General features: G+C 35.5%; 2 protein-coding genes across 2 annotated transcripts; one reads left to right on the top strand and one right to left on the bottom strand.

The window, feature by feature from the left end:
• Nucleotides 1-301: 301 nt before the first annotated feature.
• LOC128546549 (uncharacterized) lies at nt 302-4,926 on the bottom strand. The gene is made up of 3 exons (XM_053517277.1): nt 4,539-4,926; nt 4,093-4,218; nt 302-2,692 (listed from the first exon to the last, which is right to left on the bottom strand). Exons 1-3 carry the CDS (start codon nt 4,558-4,560, stop codon nt 2,373-2,375), a joined length of 468 nt encoding a protein of 155 aa, XP_053373252.1. The 5' UTR covers nt 4,561-4,926; the 3' UTR covers nt 302-2,372.
• Nucleotides 4,927-5,725: 799 nt separating this feature from the next.
• Nucleotides 5,726-12,525, top strand: LOC123532393 (RNA-binding protein RO60-like). Its single transcript, XM_053517276.1, has 10 exons — nt 5,726-5,882; nt 6,331-6,473; nt 6,952-7,193; nt 7,675-7,858; nt 8,277-8,595; nt 9,197-9,380; nt 9,623-9,788; nt 10,296-10,372; nt 10,756-10,936; nt 11,630-12,525. The coding sequence occupies exons 1-10, from the start codon at nt 5,808-5,810 to the stop codon at nt 11,829-11,831; spliced, it is 1,773 nt and encodes a 590-aa protein (XP_053373251.1). The 5' UTR covers nt 5,726-5,807; the 3' UTR covers nt 11,832-12,525.
• Nucleotides 12,526-13,705: the final 1,180 nt, after the last annotated feature.

Raw genomic sequence — 13,705 nt, 5'->3', positions numbered from 1 at the left:
CAATCATGCCTTAGCGGTCACCTAAACTAAGCAGGTACCGTTAAGCCAGTCAGTTAACTTCCCCAATTGACAGTGTGTTCAGCACCCCCAATCCTCGACTTAATATAGACATATTATAATAAATTTTGTATTTTTTTCTTTATTTTTGTTTGATTCCTATACTAACATACTAGAAATACTGAATAAACCATTATTATCAATATGTTAAGAAGGTCAACATTTAGTTGATTATATTTGGTATTTAGTGAAAAAAAATGCTATGGCTACTGGCTAGACAATCTGACTAAAGTACATCTCCTATTATACGCTACGCATAGGATCTGAGAACGACCTATTCATGGCCTCGTTCTGACAACCCTTTCGCTAGCCAATCAGAGCTTAACTTACAACATTTTGCAAATCTACCTGTAGCCTTGACTTTTGATATTTACAATTTTTATGTCGTATTGTGTCAGATAGCCGGTTAGCTCAGTCGGTAGGCCACTTGCTTTGTAAGCGAGGGGTCCCGGGTTTGAGCCCTGGAATGACTGCACATTTTTCTTACTCATTGACACTCGAACAAGTCGTCTGTTTGGTTTAAATAAAAATAGCAATACTGGAAATCCAAAATATACAGAAGACGTATGTGAATGGGTAGTCTGGATTACCTGCCCCTTAACTGCTACACAGTACACGACGGGAACCAGGCTAGTGAATGGGTCGTTCTCAGATCTTCGTTTAGAAGATCAAATACTTAAGTCAGATTGACTGGCTAGACGTATAATGGCGCAATCGAAATATAACTAGACACTTTTTTCTGATATGTATTCATTTTGTGAGACATAATAACCGAAAACAACACAAAATATGAGTCTCTTATCTAATATCTGAGCAATTGCTAATGAAGTATCACAGGCGCAGACAACACATACCAAAAGAAAATTCTAAAGATACAAAATGTACAGTATTAATTTATTTTATATCATCATCATCATCGTCGTCATCGTCATCTTCATCTTCATCACCATCATAGTAATAATGACTATATTATTATTATTATTATTATTATCATTATTACTATTATTATTATTATTATTATTATCAATTTTTAACAATTTACATATTTATACACAATCTAATTCAAATATAATTACAAGAAAAATATGTTTCACTTGATTGTACAGGACATAAAAAACACACATATAAAATACACATAATGGACGGAACTTGCATGAAATGGCCATACAATATCTCGGTGACCTGAGCAGCAACTATGCAAATCATAATGTATTGAAGATCCAAACATACACCAGTTAATTTATTAAAATTTAAAGATATACTAGACCACAATTTCATATTTTCAAATATAAAAACATTCTACATATAGTTTATGTAAACATAAAATTGACAAGTTTATATGCATTAATATTACAATATCCGTTATTCTTAAATAGTACACGTTATTACATTTATATAGCTAAACAATGTGTAAAGTGCAGATGTTTTAACCCATTCGGTGTGATAAATATATTCAAACATGGTTCTGCTATATATCATTTCGATTCCAATATATCTTTTTATAAACAAGTGGACGCAATAGGGATCGAGACACTATTTCATGGCGTATAGTGGCGATCTAATTAAGTAGGTTGGCGTGAAATCAACGTAACCGTGTTTATTAAACAACATTCAAACACAGCTAGGACGTAGCATGTCACGCGGAATAATTTTGGAGTAATAATGAAGCGTAACACCGTTCTGTTACATTATTTCAATTCTGATTATGTACAGTAGACTAGTAGATCAAATATGGGAGCACTATTTCTCGGCAGCGATTGAACAAATTAACAATATGATGGAATATATGAGGGAAGAGCATATCAACCAGTGTCAACTTTTATCTATATGGACACAATTTAAACGCAATTCTTGAGCACATGAGCAAAAAAAACTTATCCAATCTAATAGCCCTATACACGAAAGACTTCTTGATCCGATCAAATGCGTACATATGTAGATTTCAAAGGAAATGCTGTTTACTGCGGAACTGCACACACACACACACACACACACCCACCCACACACACACACACACACACACACACACGATACATATACACTACATACATACAAATTAATTGTGAAGAGACATGACAAAAGAACACAATACTCAAAACAAGCTGACTGAAAAATGAGATCATTGCGAAACAAATACAACCTTCTGTGATTTAAAAATAATAGAACACGTTTCAGTAGTTATTAGTAACTTCGTCCCGTTTATATTTAGTCATGTGTACTCGTAATAATGTAAACAGTCATATTGTGACTGCTCGTGTCAACCTTGATAACGTTGCACATAACGAAAACACCCCAAATTACACTGATTCTTATCACTACACCCAAGCTGCTGCACTTCCCGTGTCTTGTGTCAATACTCTGTCAGCTTGCACTGTATTTCGCACAGCATGCACGCCATGTCCCGATGTGACCATTTCAGCTGGTTCATTCGACCCTGTCTCAGAATGAGATGTAGATTGTTTTCTACAAAATGTTCCTTTAAGCACACTAAGCTTATTTTTTAAAATTACTCCCAACACAATAACTGTTACGACGGCTATTAAAATTCCAGATATGATAAACAAATATGTCTTGTCATCGGTTTCTTTTATGACACCTAAAGCCATTGTCGTCACTCTTTCTTTCGGGATATAAACTGAAATATTGAAAAATACAAGATGTTTTTTATTACATTATTTCATTTACAAAACGATAGTTAATTTCTTCACTGTGTATGAACGTGGCGCTTACCAACAACAACAACGACAACAACAACACATTATTTCCAGTTAAGAGGGATGATAAGTCAGTTCCTATTAAAGTATAAACGTTGAAGCTACCTGTTACAAACATAAGAATTATTTTGAATTATATTGAATGAGGGCTGATTTTGTTTTTCAAAATTTTTTTAAAACTGTCAAAGCCGAAACTACATTTTGACATACTTGACGATATATGTTAAATGTTAAATATCAATGCCGGATTTTGGTTTTCAAATTAAATGCTGTTCATATTACAATGTTCTAGTATAGATATACTGTAAATTCATTAAGATCATTTCAATGCAAACTTTTTTATCGACCCTCGTTACTATATACCCAACATACCATCCGTTTACATCCGGTTTAAAGTTCATTTGATATCGAAAGTGATTAATGTAATGGATGTTTGTCGGATTACTTCAATGTTTTAACTGATATTACATGCAAATACTGTAAGAAGTATAGTTACTTTTCCGATAAAGATTATAAAAGGATATACCAGCCTATCATTTTAAGGGCATTATTATGGGGGCGGGGAGGGGACCTGTTTTCATCACAAAACAGATTAAACCCCTTTCAAATAATTCAAATGATATATTTATAACATTATAGGCCTAGTCTGGTATAATTATATCATTTGAAGGGGCTCTGACACTTTTCACTTCGGTTGATTTGGAATGAAAACAGGTGTTCTTTAAATATCTGTCTGGTATCCCAGGTCCGTCCGATACTCAAACACAAATCAGTTAAATATTAATGGTCTCCAGGCCGTACAACAAAAAAAAGAGATATAATTTTTAGATATCAGGAAACTAATGCCATATTTCTTAAGAAAGCTTTGAAACACATGCACATTAGTTGGTTTTATTTATTTTCGCATTGAAAATTGTAACGACCCATATTTAACATTCGTGAACTACGTATTCCTAAGTGGTGCATTATAAATTTGGTAAAGACAGTGGGAATATTTTTATTGCTTCGAATCTGACTCGGACATTTGTTTCTTGTTGTTTTTTTTTTTGCATTTTCAAGATAGTTAAGAAAAAAAAACCCTCATATTCTAATGTTCTCATTCTAATAATTATGTTTAAAAAGTCATAAAAGTTTTAAAAAATACCCGTTTTTATCAAAGATGTACCAGAAATAAACTATACACCAGTATTTATATTTATATATGAGGTCGTTTTAAACCATATGTAGAAAAGGGTGATATATTAAATTTATATTTTTTATATAATAGCATAAACCCGATACTACTGGCTGTGAGCGCAAAATGTACAAAAATAAGACTTACATTTACACTTCTCTGCGCATGTATATTCGTATTGTGACGGAATATCACATTTATCGGAGCACGGTTCATTCTTTCCTGTTGCTTCGTTATAAAAGAAATCTTTTCCTTCTTGGCCAGTTAGAAATCCTGCAAACGGTGTAAATATAAACTAGGTACAAATCAAGAAATCATAGCCATTTTCTGATCAAATTAAGTAAGATTTTGAAATCTTTACCTTCAGCTATATGTACATTATAACACAACGAACAGAGATCTATTTCAATTCATTTAGGGATTTTCATATTCAACGGTTACATAAAGGATAATCCACTATCACTAAAATACTTGGTGAAATACTGATCGAATTAAGTTTCCTTTGCAATGAAGAGTTACCCCACTTTTTCAAGCGAAAATGTTTGTCTGTCTAAAAAACTCAAAAGTTTTGAATCGTTATTACATTAGCTTACCGCTCATATTTTCTAAGCTCATAATGCCAGTTTCTGCATGACTGCGACTGATGGAATTGCATTACATGCTTATATAGGGCCTAACACATCCTTGTAATAATTTAAGTAACAGGTTGGTTTAACCAGTTCTAAATATAGGCAGTGAATAAGCCTTAAATTTAGAACGCAAGTCGGAGTGTTTTCGCCCCCTGATTTGGCATTTTTAAGATAGTTTAAAAAAAAAGTCGTGTCCTAAAGTTTATATGATATGAATTTTCAAACTTCAATGAGAAATATAAAAAAATTCTTTGTTCAAGTTTTGACTTTAGCATTGAAAGTATATAAGCCACAACGAAAATGGAACTGGGGTAGATTTTTTTCTAATATTTCATGCATGCTACACATCAAGGAACCCTTTTTTTACCTTACCGGTAAATTAGTAGATCTCTTGAAAGATTTTTTTCTGAAAGTTGGCACATTTGTAGGCCTACATTGTGACTTTTACAACATTTTATCTAAGGCGTAAAAAAATTGTTTCTTTCCGGTATCCCGACCTACCCTAAATTTTTGGCCCGACCCTAAATGTTTTTAATGGCCTTGGAGAATAAATTTTTCAACTTTTTAACAAAAAGTTGCAAAACTGCACTTCTTATGCTTTAAACATGGTCATTGATGCTTTAAAGGCATAACCCCCTTATTTGAATTAATTGTTTGACACAAAAATAATTTCCGAAAAGTCTCCCTTAATGAAAAAAAAAATCCCCCCAAAAATTATTTTTTTACGACCTACCTACCCTAATTTTTTTGAGCACGTTACCGGAAACAAAGATTTTTTTTTTAGGCCTAATGTGAATTTGACTGGGTGGTGTGGCCAACGGCTGATACACTGGAGGTGCCATCATTGTATAGTAGCCCGTTAATCCTTATTCAATCAAATTTAACTATCAAAAATCTAATAGAACTTAATATTTAAGCAACAATAATATTCAAGAAACATATCAAAACTAAAATTGAACATTGTCGTCTACTAGTACTCTGGTTTATTTTTAGATTAGTAAGGTTATATTTGACACGGTTATTTATAGAATGTTTATAGATTCGTTGGTAAATCCAAATTCTATTTATAGCATGTGCGTATCGAGCTATGTGTATCTCAACGGTTATAATTTTAGAAATGGAAAAACCGACAGGTTACTAATGATAGAAAACTTTTGAAGAGTTGTCCGTGAAACAAGTCATTTCATTTCTTAGACTATCTGTGGAAGCAGAAGGTCCGTTAAAGAAATTAAAATGGCGCAACCACAAGGAACCATGATACCACCTTCGCAACCATTGTATACGTCTGTGAAAGGGAGAAACCCTCAGGTACGAAATTTATCTTTTCTCTGTACAATTTACAGTAAAACTAACTGTATGTCTTCAGAGGTAGCCTATTCGGATTTCGATGCTTCCTTTAATGCAGTAATTAGGATTTAGTCTGCTGTAACTCTGGTATTTATAAAAATGAATAATAATGTTCCTTTCATGCCAAAAAATGTGTACTTTTATCACAAATTTTATCAGTTAAAAAGTTCTGATTGGTATCTTACTAGCCAGTACATTTTTATAAGTCCATTGGCTGATCTAAAATTTCACAAGAGCATTTAGCTTGTATGCTTGCCTAAATCTGAACCCTGGTACACGTTCCTAATGTCTGGAAGCTGAAACATTGGGGTCCTACTAGAAAAAATAAGTGGGAGTTTTGTTCACTTCACATAAGAAACAGTGGGAGGGGTTTGTTGCCAGTGTTTACATGTCAGTGTTTCCCGAACAGGTTATGAACAACATGGGAGCTTACGTGTTCAAGCTGGACGACATGAAACGTCTGCTGAGGTTTATAATTATGGGATCTGAGGGTGGCAGTTACTATGTGAAGGAGAGAGAACTGAAGAGAGAAAATGTCACCTGTATTGACAGGTATAGTTTGTTCTTTCGTTTTAACATTACAGTACATGTACAGTAGAGGCTTTGGGACAGTTTGTAAGATCTTTAATCTGTATAGGGAAGTTAGGCCCTAAATTCCAATATACGAGTCGTATTTTTATTTTTCTAGGCTTTTGGACAGTGTGTAGTAAGTTGATACTTTAGAGGGAAGTTAAATTCCCCTAAATGGCTGTATCAAGCGTAGCCTACTTTGATATACATGTAGGCTATAAGTATTTCTACTTAAATAGGTTTAAGTTGTGGGCACTTTATATTAATTTCCCGTGTAATTAACCAAGTTTTCACTATACTGTACATTAAGGACGAGTGACCTATTTTTAACAAAGTCATTAAATGAAAAACATAATCTGATTGAAAATGTCTACTTCGGGCTTGCCGTACGGGAACCGGCCTTGAAATTTTTACAGATCTTAATTATAATAATGTTCTGTATCTTGCCTCTGTGCTATAGACTGATCGGTGAAGGTCGTGGCGTGGAAGTTGTGCAAACGATTAAAGAAGTCAGCGTAAATAGACGCAATGTGAAACAGAACTCATTGATGTTAGCGTACGCCATCTGTGCCAGAAGCAACGATAAGGACACGAAGAAAGCCGCGTACGCCTTGCTGTCCGAGATCTGTAGAATACCAACACACCTGTTTATGTTCATCAAGTACTGTGAACAGGAGAGTAGAGTTGAAGGCACAGACTCTGGTATATACTGTTCTTCTTATTATTCGTATAGAGCATACATTTGCACTGTAAGATTGCTTGAATAATTTTCATGCTTTAAACATGTTAACAGTGGTATCTAACGTACGCTAAACTATTATTTATGAAAATTGTTATAAAAAGATGGCTAAAGTTACTTTAATTTTGTAACTTTTCAGTTTCATTGCTCTGTCTCTTTTGTTTTGGTTTTATCGAGTTTCATGTCATACCGACACAATAATATAGATAGGTCATATGGCGACTTTCCAGCTTATGACGGTGAAAGGAAAACCGTTCATTAACTCAGAAACAAGCGGGCTCCTTGGTAAAACCACAGACCCTCCTTAATTAAGCAGGAGTACGTTCTCCCATGAAAAACTGTACATCCGAAACGAGGTTTCGAACCGACAGAAGTGATTCTAAGTCGACGACCTTTGCTCTGTTTCATACCGTATGCTAAAGTGGAACGGTAAAATTGTTGTAGGTACTGGATGGGGACGAGCTCACAAACGAGCTGTTGGTAAATGGTACATAAGCTTTGACAAGGACCCGGAGAAGCTTGCTCGACTGGTGACGAAATTCAAAAACCGTGAGAGCTGGTCCCACAAAGATGTTTTGCGACTGGCACACACAAGCACCGACGACAAAGCTGTTGGGTTCGTTCTCAGGTGAGTTCGTAGAACATTTTGCATTTTATGCATTTTTGATGCCATCTTTTAATACGAGACTGTATTGGACTTTCTGACCTGCTGACAATCTACAGACTTTGAGTGAGAAGTTACATTTGCATGTCAAAATCCGGCGATTGTAACGTCGTGCACTTGGGAGTTAAAGTTACTGTCCATAAAGATACGGTAACAATTTATACACATGTACTTGGATGGTCTGCATAAAATACTATTTTCTTTCAATCTAGCCGTGTCAACAAACATGGACGGGCACTTTAAATGTTTACTTGTTTATAAACATTATAACTCCTCTCCAGGCAAATCCATATCTTTATCCCCAAATCACAATGTGATCAGTCTTTGAAGCTTATTAAGTAAAGTTTAAGCTTTTCATGAATATAAACTGATCTGTTTCTAGATACATCACCAAGGGTCTAGACAAGGCACGTGAAATGTACCTCCAGAATCCGTTAGAGATGGACCAAGACAAATTGAACAAACTGGCCGATCTTATCCAAGTATTTGACTCGGCAATCAATATAACCAATGAAGACCATCTCTGCTCCATGATCAAACAGTACCATCTTACATGGGAGCAGTGTAACTCCGAGTTACTGAAGAGCAAAAAAGTGTGGATTACTTTGCTGCCGCATATGCCGATAGAAGCAACCATCCGTAACCTTGGGAGAATGACCAGCTATGGAATGTTCGCCGAGAACAGCGAAGACGAACAAATGGTGAGTTATAATTGAAAGAAAGAAGAAAAAAAACTAAAAAATGATACACTTTTTTATTGTATAGATATTTGATTGTATCAAAATAATAAAGATCTTTTTATTATACAGATATTTGATTGTACCAGTGTGTTTAGCTGACTTTTATCAGAAACAAAAATATTGACTTATTACTTCTGTCTGGTAAGCTGTCAAGCTCTGAAGAACATAATGCAGCATTATGGAAGATGAGTATGATTGTTTTATGACGTATTGTATTAAATATTAAAATAGATTTAAAGTTAACCCTTATTATACTGGACACGATTGATTCAGTCTTTGCGACCAGTGTAGATCATGATTAGCCTGCCCATCCGTGCATGATGTGCACTGTTCGCCATTCAGTCAGTATCTCTTTGGTATGCACCCCTTTTAACAGTTAATGGTATTGTCCAAACTGAAAAGATGGACACGTTCATTATAGGAATTTAGCAGGGTTAGGGTTAAGGCATTAGGTTGCATTATTACCTTGGTGTTAGTACAGAGAGATGGACTACCTTGTACATTTTCATGCCAAAATTTGCGATCAAAAATCTGGTATTGAATTTGATTTATTTCGTCTCAGGTCCTGGATAAGATCCGTTCGATTAACACCCTGTCTGAGACACCTATGGAAGTTACTGAGCAAGCAGAAGGGATGGAAGTTGACAATCCATTGCCAGAAGAGGGCCAGGGAGAGGCCAGGGGAAAGAGAAAAAACGTCCTCCATCCCTTTAAAGTCCTTCTTGCATTGATTACTTACAAGACCGGTATGTACTTAGAAGATTTCTTAGTAAAACAAAGAAAATGGAAAATTGCCACTTATCTTTTGACAAATTTTGTGATACATTCAGCAGCTAAAATGTCCATTTTCGATATATTTTGATATAAGCCTTAGTGATGAATGATAAAATATTTTTACAAAATACTTGTTCTTTTTTCCACAATGTGTACGCGTAATTAACGCCTGAAAATGTTTTCCTGGCTTAGTTTTGGGTTTTGTACACTGCAGGACATGGTGACAAGGGAAGCCTGTCTTGGACACCAAACAAAAGAATCATGGAAGCCCTCGACAGAGCATTCTACCAGGCGTTTGAAACTGTAGAACCTACAGGAAAGAAGTATTACCTTGCCGTAGATGTCAGTGGATCTATGTCACAGCCTGTGCTTGGAAGCACGTAAGTAATAATATTATTTTAATTTGAGAAAACAAAGTTTTTGGTTTTCACAACCACAGTAGAACACTGCCTAACACATCAAATTAAGCTATCCATCTGGCTTACAGAAGGTCGGTCCTTCTACACAGGTGCCCGCCCGTGATGAAATAATGAACCGAGGTTCATCTGCATCCATGGGGTCTTCCTCCACCATCAAAGCTGGAAAGTCGGCATATGACTTCTAATTGTGTCGGTGCGACGTTAAACCCAACAAAAACAAAACAAACAAAAACCTTCACGTCAGGACTTTGTGGTGGTAGCACCATCTAAACATGCAGGTTCTGTTCATATTATATTGATAAAAATGTATTTTAGTGTATTTTGTTAACTTTCTAGTGATGAACTAATACAGCTGTTCAGTGGAGCAAGTGATGCACGGCAAACGACTGTTATTGTTTGATCAATTATTATTCTTATATATGTCCAGATACGCTGTTCATTGGATTTTTTTTCTGTTATTATTTATAGAAACATACATTGTGCCACAGCTGCTGCTGCTATGCTGATGGTTACCGCCAGAACAGAGAACGACTGTATCATCAAAGGTAATTTTGAAGAGCTATAAAGTCAAGTGAATAAGAGGTTCAGGGTTGTCAAAAAAGTCCAAAGAGCTGTGACCTTGGCCTTTACAGCCAAAAGTCTGGTATTGGTCCAAACTACCTCTGTGCAAAATTTGGTACTTTTGTCCGGTCTGTCTAGATTTTTCAAATTTTAGGAAGAATTGGAACTAACCTGTTAAAACTTTAGAACTCGAATTCAGTCTTTACACGACATCTGTTTGGAATGTGTAGTTGCTATCATGTTTGCGATACATATATAAATATTTGTACTTATAATTTCCCCAATAATACGAATCAAATGTTCCATTATGTGCTGCTATTAGTAAAGTTTCATCGATATAAGTTCACTTCTGGTTCTTCCGTTTCAGGGTTCAGCCACAAGTTGGTAGACATTGGCGTTGATGTCACTGACTCTATAGATATAGTACAGAAAAAAATGGACCAGATCCCTATGGGCGGGACAGATTGTGCCAAGCCAATGTTTGATGCTATGGAAAGCAAGATTAAAGACATTGATGTGTTTATTGTGTACACTGATAACGAAACCTGGTAAGTTTCACCTAACAGTGAGAAACTGTTATTAAAATCAATTGTTGCATGCCAGACAAGACTCCCGTGTTTTTGCAGGTGCTAGAAAACTCGTCTTACACCCCGGGGTGTAAGATGACTCACGTGCTGCAATTTATGAATGAATGCGTAAATTCATACGCTGCTATAATAAAATAGTCCTCGAAAAAAACATTTGTTTTTATTTATTTATTCTATTAATTGAAGAATAAGGCATGCAAGAAAAAGAATCTATCTCGGGTAACTGTTTGCGGTATCTCGACTGAGCCTTGTTACCGCCTAAACAGTTACACCGAGCCAGATATTTCCATCCGCACCTTCAACCAGTGAAAGATTCTTATATTATTAGAGACACTAATGCTTGGAAGATTTTAATTTAGTTATGTAGGCAAAAATAGGGACAAGTTGGCACAATTTAAAAGCTTCATAATAAAAGGCAATCATTGAAAAATCTTTCAACAGTGAATAAAAAAACGCGATCTGTTCAACTGTGTTAGACCTTTTTAACTCTACTAGATAGAGAAGAATAGTGTTCAGAAGTGGTATATTGATAGACACATTGTACACATACGTCCTAGAATCCAATAATTATGACTCTTCTGATAGTTTGCAAGGAAGAGAGTTTTAAGACCTATGTTAGTCTAATATACATGAAATTAATAATAATCATTTTAGGTTCGGAAACGTACACCCATGTGAAGCTCTGCGTCAGTACAGACAGTATTCAGAGAGACCAAACGCCAAGCTGATTGTTTGCGGAATGTGCTCCACTGAGTTCACAATCGCAGATCAAGATGATCCCAACATGTTGGACGTAGTCGGATTCGATTCTGCTGCGCCTAGACTCATTTCTGAGTTTGCAATGGACAAAATATAAATCTCAAAGTGAAAATTGTGAGAACTGATTACTTTTTATAACTGCATAATTCTACAATGACACCGACATGAAAATACTTAATAGAAAAGGAAAATTAGTTCCATTTAGAAAGTTGAACATTTACCGTAAGCTTCATCAGTGTAAGAAAAAACAACAACTTTATTACAAAAAAGACAATTTTATGCACCTTTTTAAAAAAAAAAAACCTAACAACTGTAGACGCACGATTACTTTCGGAAGAATCCTGAAGAAAAGATAACCAAAGCAACAGCTAACAACACCCCTAGGGAACTAGCAACATTGGCACATAACTGTTGATGTCAGTAGTTTACTTTTTCGGAATTATTACTGTATACTTTGTCAAGTTATTTGATTCACTTTTATTTTTGCAAATGTTTATACCTGTAGATATATGTGATTTAAGATTTAAAAAATCATTTCTTTTCATGTATTTAATTATTATGTAATGTTGTTTACTTTGCTTAATACATAAACGTTTGTATATAATGTAAATCGTTGTGCACGCTTAAAGTAACAGTATTTCATATTTTGTTTTACCTAACAAATTACAAGGTATTTAGATTTGTGTTGGTTATAAACCTAAGTGGTGTTTTTTAATCATCTTTTATGTGTATATATTTGTAACTTTTCTTTGTTAAAGATAATGTATATAAATAAAGTGTTTGTGATGATATATTTGTGTCTTCCTTGCTACTATACTAATGGTTTGTTTGTTTGGGTTAGCTCAGGCTGAATCAATTTAGGTCATATAGCGACATTTTTAGCTTTTAACGCGGGCGTCTGGTTAGAACCGCAGACTAACGTTAGCCCATTAGAACCACAGACCTTCCATAAGCCCCTTAGAACCACTGACCTTCCATAAGCCCCTTAGAACCACTGACCTTCCTTTAGCCCCTTAGAACCACTGACCTTCCGAAAAGCTCCTTAGAACCACTGACCTTCCTTTAGCCCCTTAGAACCACTGACCTTCCGAAAAGCCCCTTAGAACCACAGACCTTCCTTTAGCCCCTTAGAGCCACAGACCTTCCGTAAGCCCCTTAGAACCACAGAGCTTCCGTGAGCCCCTTAGAACCACTGACCTTCCGAAAAGCCCCTTAGAACCACAGACCTTCCGTAAGCCCCTTAGAACCACAGACCTTCCGTAAGCTCCTTAGAACCAAAGACCTTCCGTAAGCCCCTTTGAACCTCAGACCTTCCGTCAGCCCTTGTATATCTTACCCACTTGAAGAATTCTACACCCAAGCTGAGTTTCGAACCTACATAGGTGAGGGGCAAGTGAATGGAAGCCGGCGACCTTAACCACTCGATACGGATCCTCTGTCCGAACTAAGTGGAAATCTGGCTTCAAACTAAACAGTAAATAGTAATATACACGACTAATATTAGTCGCCCGGAGAAAAAATAATGGGCTATATAAAGGTTTGCTAACTAAATGGGCTTCAGAGGAAACCAAAAATATTCATTTATTTTTAGCTTCGGAAATACCTGAAAATGTTACCTTTTATAGAAATTAAGTCAGTTTTATTTATATACAACATAAACTCCATAATTTCTTAGACTATCTGTGGAAGCAGAAGGTCCGTTAAAGGAATTATAATGTCAAGTGTACAACCACAAGGATTCTTGGTACCCCAGAAGGAACCATTTTGTGTAGCCATACATGGCGTGGATTTTCAGGTAATTTTATCATTTATAATGCACGTTATAAAGAGAAATATGAGGTCAAAATTGTAATTTTAGAAAGTGTGAAACAGAAACTCCTATTCTTGCAGGATAAGCCGTTCAATTGGGCTCCTGCATTTAGCAATCGATTTTTAAGCAGCTTTAAACAACAACGATAAATTTAATAGATC

Source organism: Mercenaria mercenaria, chromosome 11 (assembly GCF_021730395.1).
Source record: "Mercenaria mercenaria strain notata chromosome 11, MADL_Memer_1, whole genome shotgun sequence".
Lineage (NCBI taxonomy): Eukaryota > Metazoa > Mollusca > Bivalvia > Venerida > Veneridae > Mercenaria > Mercenaria mercenaria.
The sequence above is the reverse complement of the archived record's forward strand: the minus strand, read 5'-3'. Positions and strand labels throughout refer to the sequence as shown.